Here is a 9418-nt window from a genome sequence, read left to right on the forward strand (position 1 = left end):
TTCTCTCTGCGATTCAGCTGTGGTGCTCTTTACACATCAGGGTCTGGTGCCCTGTCATGTGAAGGTCTCACCCACAAGCTTGTTGTGAGAGGCTCCTTTGTGTACAATAAACATACAAATGTCAAAGCTCTGTGTTTCTTTACTCGTCCTGGAGCTATGTGCACTGTGCAGACTCGCAGTCCTTATTCAAACTTATTTTAATGTTTTTGGTGTGTCTGGGGGCCGGCACTCAGTGTGTAAAGGCGGGAAAACTCCATTGAAACTTCCCTCCCTCACCCCCTGTACCTATTCATTGAAATTTTTTGTTTTTGTTTTAGTTATTCAAATCATGTACTCTGTGTTTATTCAGTGTACTGTATAATATACAGCTTCTACTGTTTTACACACGCAGTTTCATCGTTAGATGGAGGATTTTCGGTATCTTCTTACCGACATTAATTTCACGTTCTTCTTTCCCAATTTTTATGACTTTGTTTTGTACCACTTTTTTTTTTCTACACTACGACTGGCAAGGAAATGGCTTTGTCGTATGCGACCTTTTTATGAACTACGCTGTATTGTAGATTTACAGTATTTTCACAGTGGTGAACCAGAGTACTGCATGTTTTAAATTTCCACTCCTGTTGATATTCAGATCCGTGCTCCCCCTGTGACGTCTTAGCCAATCAGTGAGCTAGAAATTCGCTGACGTGGCGGTAGGAAGTAAAACCCGGAAACGGGTCGCTCGGCCGTGTCGGAGGAGCGTTCCATGTTAGTACTGTACATACTGTACTGTATGTTTATACACGAGGTTGAGACGCGTATTTTAGCGTTCAGTGCAATATGTTGTATTTGTCATTTCCGGGTACTTTCCTCCTTATGTTTGGTGAATCCACTGAAGGTTTTGTGCTGTTGTGTTAGCAGAACCAGCTGGAGCAGCTGATGGCGGGATCATGGATGGCGAAGGAGCGCCATTTGCGACCGAGACCTACGGCTCTCAGGAGAAGTGGCGCTACCGCCTGACGGAGGGGCGTGTTGTAGTGCGGGAGAAAAGCGAAGCTGGCGGCCGCAGTTCGCTGCTCGGCCTTTTCAAAGTGAGGAGCTGTAGGGGGGACACGCCACGTGCAGCCCTTTCCGGCTTTCCGGGAGATTGACCTGTGTGTCCGTCCCACTTGCGAACCTCATCGTGTCCCCAGCGCTGTTGGAGATGCAACCCAGCAGACAGCAGTACAGTAGTGGGCACGTAGCTACAGGAGCTGTGTGTCTCTGTCTCAGTCTCTCTGTTTGTGGGAGAAATTAACGAAAAAAAAGTTGTGTGTCACTCTGGAGAAATAAATAACTGAACGGAAAAAATGACTGAGTGGGTGGGAGGTGAGGGGCAGCAACCAACCGACACCTAGTTGGGTAGAGGGACAGGTTTCCCCCCTCCTCCCTCATTGAGGTGATAAAGGATGGCGCGGGGAGACACAACCCCACAGTGAGCCGGGATGCCTCGTACACACCGCCTGTACATTCGCACATCCCCTGACAGGAGTATTTACAACACGTTGTAAATAAAGAAGCATCACCCAGACCTGGACCACAGCTCTGGTGCTTATCAGCCTCTCCCCAGCTTCTCCTCAACCCCCCCCTTTTTTTTTTTTTTAACCCCACACGTCACTGCAGAATTTACTAGCATAACAATAAGAAACAAAAGTATACTTCTACGTTTTAATTGAAAAAACTATGAAAGTGCTTGTTAACTTGAAACAAGAGGTATTAAACGGAGGTGGAGGATGACAGAGGGGTGTCTTTTCACTGATAGCTCCATAGAGCTATTGTACAGCGTTCTTTTTTTCGCATCTCCTCCAGTCCTGGAAAGCACAGCGTTAAGTTTGTAAGTGCGGGACCAGCTGTATATAACGTTCAGGGAATTGTTTCAACAAGTAATATTCCATAATTAATACAAATAGCAACTGACAGCGATTACCCTTGTATAGTCATTGCCCAGTGTCCTGAATTTTATGGCAAGATCATATGCCTTGTGCTGCACTTTTTGCATCTCTCCCAAAAGGACTTGCTTGTGTTTTGGGGAAATTCTATCACACGAATGTTTATCACTAACTTCAAAGTGATTCCTGCAATTTGCACAAATTATCACTGACAGATATATCTTTGTAACAATCCATTTCAGAGCTCATTTTCATGTTATGAGAAAAATGTACATATATAATGACACATTTTTAGCTCTAACTTATATTTCAGCATTTCCTGAATAGGGTTTAAACAGTCTCTAGATTAACTTTTTGTTTCTCTTTGTTTTTCAGAGTGTCTTCTTGCCACAGGGATATCCAGACAGTGTCAGCAAGGACTACCTGCAGTACCAATTCTGGGACACTGTACAGGTTACATTTGTAACTGTGCTATATTTTGTAGTGGGTAGTATGTGGTATCTTAGTGGTTTGCACTGGTGCTTCAGAAGTGCTTTCAAATCTGACTCAGTCTGCAGAGAGTCTGCCTGCTCTTTCAGTGTTAGAACTGCTTTTTCAGGTGCTCTGGTTTCCTCCCACAGTCCAAAGATGTGTTCCAGGTGAATTGGTGACTCTGAATTTCCCATAGTATGTAAGCAAGTGGGTGTGTAATTGCCCGGCAGCGTACTAATGTCCCATCAAGTGTGTGCCCTGAGTCGTGCAGCGTAATTCGCGGATCGGCTCCGGACCACTGTGGTCCTGCACCAGACAAGCAGTTATTGATGATAGATGTATTTTATTGTTTGTCACTTTCGTAATCAACTTTTAATCAACTGTAATGCACAACTGACCCTTTTGCACAACATGCTATTATGATTGGGCCAATTCGGACTAAAGACTCTCCTCAAGGGTACTGGAGCAGCAGAAGTGGAATTTAAACCAGAAATCTTCCATATGCAAGGCAGCACCTCTAAAAACTGGGCCCCCTGCTGTCCAAACAGTGTATGATATACTGTGTTGTTCTCTCGTAATATTCTCATAACAGAGTGTTTCTGTTTGTCCCCTTTTTTCCTCTCTCTTTATCTTACACACACACACACACACTGAAACAGGCTTTCTCAAGTTCTCTGTCAGGTAATCTGTCCACACAAGCCTCATTGCGAGGTGTTGGCGTTGGCAATCAGGAAGCTACTGTTGCCGCAGCGACCGTTACCTGGTTACTAAGAGGTGTGTTTCCGCAGAGCTCTTCCTCACCCCTACAGTGTGAAATCAGTGCACTGCTGCTGCTGCTGGTTTCATTTACACACTTGCAGCAGCGTTTCTGTGTTTAAATGGATACAACTGCAATACACAGGCATTGCAATGGAAACCAGGGTTTTCCTCCAGTGTGTGCTGACGCAAAGCAATTAACCGTATGTTGGTTTGCTTGTGGCCTGGAACGTGTCCCGGCTTTGTTTGCGTGAAGCGGCGCTGATCTGCACATCACTGTCACTCTTTGTTTTAATCATTAAGTAGTGAAAACGTGCAGCGTTTATCGGCACTGCTGTTGTCCGTACACTCAATGAATGCTGTACTCTCTGTGTGTGAGCCGCTCTGCCAGTGTGTGCCGGGCTCACTGGTGCCGTGTCATGGCCAGCTTTCTCAATGACTTTGTTTTCATCAGATGGCACTGGGATGTTGGGCAGGATTCTCTTTGCTTGGATTAAAGGGTGAGTATGCTGCTGATGCCATTCTTTGGCCAGTTGCTCTGTGTTCTCCTTCCTTTCTGTAATGTGCTGTGTTCCTGGCACCTCTTCAGGAGCAAGCTGGATTGCGATGCCAAGAAATGGAGGTAAAGATCACCCTGAGATGAGCACCAGCACAAAGGTCAGCTGGTGTTTGGCCGTTCTCACCCAAGGCTTCCCCTTTCAGGTTGGTAGCTGACGTTCTGAATGATGTTGCCATGTTCATGGAGATCTTGGCACCCAGCTTCCCAGCATGCTTCACTCTAATCGTGTGCATTGCTGGAGTTTTTAAGGTAAGACTGTGTGCAAACCCTTCAGACGCAACCCAGAGAATCAAAACGCTTGACTGATATACAGCATGTACTGTACGTTCACATGTTTAAAAGTGGTCATTGATAGCGAATGTTTTTAACAGTAGGACAGTTACAAAACAAGTAATTATAAAACATTTCTGCTTTTTGGAGTAATATATTTCCTGTGAGTCCCATTTACTGCTCTTTGTGTGTCTCAAACTAATCCGTTGCCAGTGTCTACATAACACACACAGTATCTCTCTGTGGGGGGTCTTCACTCTGCAAATCCACTGAATCTTCCTTAGTCCATTGTCGGAGTTGCTGGGGGTGCCACGAGAGCTGCACTCACTCTGCACCAAGCCCGCAGAGACAACATGGCCGATGTGTCCGCAAAAGATGGCAGCCAGGTTGTGAAAGACTCCTCATATTCCCATGGAGTGTCTCAGTCATTGCTTCCAAGATATCCTTCTGGGAACCCTTAGTACAGGTTGACCTTTTAATGGAGTCTTATATAGATCCCCCCCCCCCCCATAATTCAAGTAACAGCAATAATTCTCTTTGCAATGCTATTGTTTCAGGTGAAAATCAGTAGTTTTCTCATTTTCTTGATGTTCAACTCTCCCCTCCTTTTGCCCAGGAGACATTGGTGAACCTTGCCGGACTGTTGGTCAGCCTAGTTCTCATTCCGCTGGTCACCGACAACCCACTGTGAGCTATTGTGCTGTTAAATGGCCTTTCTCTGCAGCTTGTGCACCTCGTGCTGCCTTTCTTCACCTTACTGGAATGCTTGTGCTGCTGTGTGTTGATAAGCTGCACTTGTGTAGGATCCAAATGCGTGTCTTTGCTTTCATCATGTTAGCCCATCCTGCTGTTTGCTTTTCATTTGCTGCAGTGTTTACTTGTATCTAATGTGCAGTAACACCTCAATTCCTTTTTTACAGGCTGACCTTCACCCTCTTCTTCTTCTTCACCGTCCTGCACCTCCTGGCCAATTACAGGGCAGTTCGTTCTGTTGTCATGGAGACCCTTAATGAGACTCGACTCTCTATTCTGCTGCACCACTACTTGAGTGATGACCAGATCCTCAGTCCACTGGAGGCCAATCACAGAGAGCCTGTTTTCCCTGGTACAGTATATGTTGTTTTTTATTTTCCATTATATGCATGTGCCTGTGCATCTGTAGCTTGCAATCTGGCTCAGATTTGCCATCTCATTTACTATGAAACAAATGTGCCTTGTTTTGTCTCTCCGTCTTTCAGATTTCAAAAGGAGAGTCCCAATTAAACTTGGAGTAAGATTGGGAGAACTTGTTAATAGGTATGTTTGAATTTCCCTTTGGGCTTGTCTTTGTGGAGCGCTTCTTAGTATTTAAATCTCTTTTCAGGACTTGCACACATTACGTCTCAACACTAAGTAATGGCCACGAGGCCGTCCTTGGGATAAAACGTGTGTCATTATTGAAACAAATCTATTGCGGTTCACATCACGTGTGTTGCCATGGGGCTGAGAGCATTTCCACATCAAAATGTTGAAAGAAAAAGGAAAGCAGGCAAAAGGAAACAAATTGCTGCCTTTGAAAGAAATTCCATCTAGGAGGTGCGGTGGCGCAGTGGGTTGGACCACAGTCCTGCTCTCCGGTGGGTCTGGGGTTCGAGTCCCACTTGGGGTGCCTTGCGACGGACTGGCGTCCCGTCCTGGGTGTGTCCCCTGGCCCTGCGTCCTGTGTTACCGGGTAGGCTCCGGTTCCCCGTGACCCTGTATGGGACAAGCGGTTCTGAAAATGTGTGTGTGAAAGAAATTCCTTGCGAACCAAGCAAGCTAAAGAAGAAGCAGTTTTCACCGAGAGTAGAGATGTATTGTGAGATGCTAGTGTTTGGATGAAGTTGGAGAGTAAAATGAAGAAGAAATTGTACTTGTATTACCTTGTGTACTGGTGAAACACAGAAGAGCGTTAGCATGATTGCTTTTTTGTGCTAATAGTGCTTTTGTATGTTTTCTGCCCTCTTTGCAGCCCTGCGGAGCTCCAGCTGGCTTTGAAAAACAATAGAAAACCGTACCTCATCGGAGTGAAGGATGGTTCGTGTGAAGCCCTTCCCTCCTCCATTTACAATATTGACTTGCTCACATATTGAGTCTCGGGGTGTTTTGGCTGTACTGTATTAACTGGACCCCCCCATTGCCTTTGAAGGCTCTGTGTGTGTGTGTCGGCGTCAGGACATGCCTGCAAGCCAGGAAATAAAGGCGGTCTGTCAGGCAGTGTGTCTCAGCACAGCGCTGCTCCCAGGGCCTGCGCCAGAGGGCGTTCTGAAAACGCTGTGTGCTGTGGGACGCCAAGGTCAGTTATGAGATGGGATGTCATTTGTCAGTGTGTGAACTGTTTCCCGCCATTTCTGTAAAGCGTTTTACAACTCATCTTTTGTTGTTTTACCAAGGTCTGTGGGAAATGGTCTCTGAGAGTCACAAGCTGATTGAGAACATTTTTCCATCATTCCTTGATGGTAAGGTTCCATCCTGAAACCATCTTATGCTGCTCCAATAACATACATCTCGCCTTCCTACAGTGAGCTGAGCATACAGTATGTAGTTTTTCCACTTGTTATCATCAGTTATTGCTCATTTGTTATGCTTTGTTTTGCATTCCCAAATATTCAAATGTATTACATTGACACGGTGAAGGAAGAGTTATTGTGAAGAGCTAGGTGAAATCGATGTGGAGATGAAGGCATTGAAACACGCAGGTGGTTTCCACTCCCCCTGGGGGCAGGTCAATAACCCAACACATTCCACCTCATGATGGCATCCCACCTGTTACTGCCGCTGTCGAATGTTTTGTCACTACATGGCTACTGATTTCTGTGCTTCAGACACCGCACCCATTAAGCTGCCAGCACTACAGCTGAATCAGCTGCAGTTAATTTCACATTTTTAACTGAGATTAAAAATGTACACTTTAATTTGGGTCTTAACCTGAACTAATGGCTTTCTTAAAACACAAATGTTTACCGAGAGTAAGAATTTAACGGTAATTTGTGAACAGTGATAAGATATGTGTCTAAACTGACACTTTAAACCTTATTCTATCTATCTACAGCAACCATTGCAACATAACAGTATTAAAAATGTATGCTCCCATACAATTATTGAATATCGTCCTCTACCTCGTTGATAAAATTGAATACAAATAACATATAACCTGCTAAGCTTCAAGTGTGTCATTAAAAAGAGTCGTGCCATTTCATTCATCACATTAACAATAAACGATAAAACAAGAATGTAACCCTGGAAACAGTCTGTCATCAAAACAAGAACACTTGAACCGGTGAGGTAGTACGCAGAGATGGAGAGCAAATCAAAAATGCAAAACCAAACTATAAAGAGATGAGAAAAACTCTGTGAGAACCCGTACCATCCCTCAGGCAACCTGTCCACCTCCACTTTATGTACAGGTGTGACACACGGAGTATAGCGCCTTAACCCCTCATTGAGCGTCCCTCCTTCCCAGGAAGCCCCAAAAACCAGTATGAAGTAGAATATGAAACAGCCAGAGAAGAAAGTACAACTATAATCATAACAGAATATGAAGAGAACAGAGAGAAACTCCGTCCTATCAAATCTTTATCCTTCACGTTTGCCAGAAATGCAGCAACAGCAGGAGATGGCGTGTCATTGAACTGGTGGATCTTCCCTTTGTGCAGACACTTCAAACGGGCTAGGCATGAAATACCATGGTACATCTCCCAAGCTTTAAATGCTCCGGTGAGCTCATCAAGTCAGACATTCAATTTGACAAGTCTTTTGTAGCACGATGTGCCTCTTTTGACCAGACAACGTTTGACCATTTGAATCCCTCATGTCCCTTGTTTCATCACTCATCACTTTCATCCAAGCTACTACATCAGCCTTTAGCAGACTTCTGAATTCGAACGAGTATGGCTGGTGCAGAGCAAGATCCTCAATTCCTTATTCTTTGCCGGAGGGTCGAGAATCACCCATAACAGCTCTAGATTCTCTGCTCTGTATCGGTCTTTTCTTGATGGACTCTGCTTTAGATCTTTTCACTTACTGAAGGCATGTTGATGAAAGCATTGAATAGTCCTCGTCTTCCTTGGAAGGAGATATATTGAATTCTATCAATTTTAGTAACTTAAAACGGATGTTAGGAGCCAAAAATATTGGCTATTTTGGGTCTTTGGAGTGGAGCCACAGTTTAAACAAAACTGGCAACGTGAGCAGTGAACTAATGGCTTTCAAGTTTGCTGTGTGTGTTTACGATTATAAAATGGAACGGGTCATACTGGGGTATACAAGGAGCCAGTGTGAATGTTGGCTCCTGCTTTTCTGTCCTTTCAGAATGTACTGTATATAAACCTGGCAGTTTGTGTATGTCTGGTGGGTTTGTCTTGCAGGTCTGAGGGCACATGGCTGGCAGACTGACCGACTTCTCCTGGACTGGGATGAGTGGAGGGTGGACTGGGGCAAGAAGAGTGATTGAGTGCTTGTGGGATGTACTTAACCTGCAAGACACTAGTACCCTCTTTCTCTGCTCACAACTTTATGTGTGTTTTGTTTCTAAACTTGATGTATTGTTTTGATAAATACAATATGTTTTGATAAAAATTTCAGATACAAAAATAAATTCCATTCAGTATTTGAACTGGTTTTATTTTGCTTTGAAAATAGTCAAGATAAAGTTTCTGAGCCGAAATCTCACAGTTTTTTCCGATGGAACGCTGTGAGTAATTTTATGATCATCTTTTTTGAATTTGAACCTTTAGATGTTGGCTTCTTGAACTTGGAATAGTGAAGATTTCATACATTTTGTACATTTGTTGCATTCTGGCATCTGCTGTGCATTTTGTAATCCCACTATGTGAAAAACTGACTGCCGCTGCATAGCACGGATGCCTTAATTGTGCTGCACAAATGCATAAAATCGGTCTTGACGTCAGAAGTCCCATCAGACACCATGTTACCTAGTCCACACACCGCGGGTGGCATGATTCCTAATGTCTGGAAAGTTCCCTGGAGAGGAGGGGGCTGACGTCGCCACATCTCATCGGCATTTGGTGTTTTTCTGCTTTGTCATCCTTTTCTTTCACAGTGCCTGTTGGAGTTGTCCACTCTTTAGTCTTCTCTCAGATCCCAGAAAAGATCCATTTTAAGCATGCTAACATAACATTGTGCTTTAGGTTCATTTACTGTGTTAAATTCCAAACAGTAAATTCCAAACTTTTTTTTTTGCTTTTATTTTTACCATTTATTCAAATAAATAAGGGGTGTGGTGGCGCAGTGGGTTGGACCGCAGTCCTGCTCTCCGGTGGGTCTGGGGTTCGGGTCCCGCTTGGGGTGCCTTGCGACGGACTGGCGTCCCGTCCTGGGTGTGTCCCCTCCCCCTCCGGCCTTACTCCCTGTGTTACCGGGTAGGCTCCGGTTCCCCCACGACGCCGTATGGGACAGGCAGTTCTGAAAATGT

At 44.6% G+C, this 9418-nt stretch overlaps 1 protein-coding gene across 3 annotated transcripts; it reads left to right on the forward strand.

Moving 5' to 3' along the window:
- The first annotated feature begins 688 nt into the window (after nt 1-688).
- rusf1 (RUS family member 1) lies at nt 689-8571 on the forward strand. Of its 3 annotated transcripts, none has more exons than XM_018732677.2 (15): nt 689-750; nt 901-1073; nt 2286-2363; nt 3041-3155; nt 3592-3637; nt 3727-3759; nt 3840-3945; nt 4251-4352; nt 4583-4653; nt 4887-5071; nt 5205-5262; nt 5957-6021; nt 6134-6280; nt 6378-6443; nt 8352-8565. In XM_018732677.2, exons 2-15 carry the CDS (start codon nt 933-935, stop codon nt 8435-8437), a joined length of 1299 nt encoding a protein of 432 aa, XP_018588193.2. In that variant the 5' UTR covers nt 689-750; nt 901-932; the 3' UTR covers nt 8438-8565. The 3 variants fall into 3 exon arrangements, with proteins under 3 accessions (XP_018588193.2, XP_018588192.2, XP_018588194.2); XM_018732676.2 differs by having other exon boundaries at nt 904-1073; XM_018732678.2 differs by lacking the exon at nt 4251-4352 and having other exon boundaries at nt 904-1073; nt 8352-8571.
- The last annotated feature ends 847 nt before the right edge of the window (nt 8572-9418 follow it).

The sequence above is a fragment of the Scleropages formosus genome, chromosome 3 (genome assembly GCF_900964775.1).
Source record: "Scleropages formosus chromosome 3, fSclFor1.1, whole genome shotgun sequence".
NCBI classification, from domain to species: domain Eukaryota; kingdom Metazoa; phylum Chordata; class Actinopteri; order Osteoglossiformes; family Osteoglossidae; genus Scleropages; species Scleropages formosus.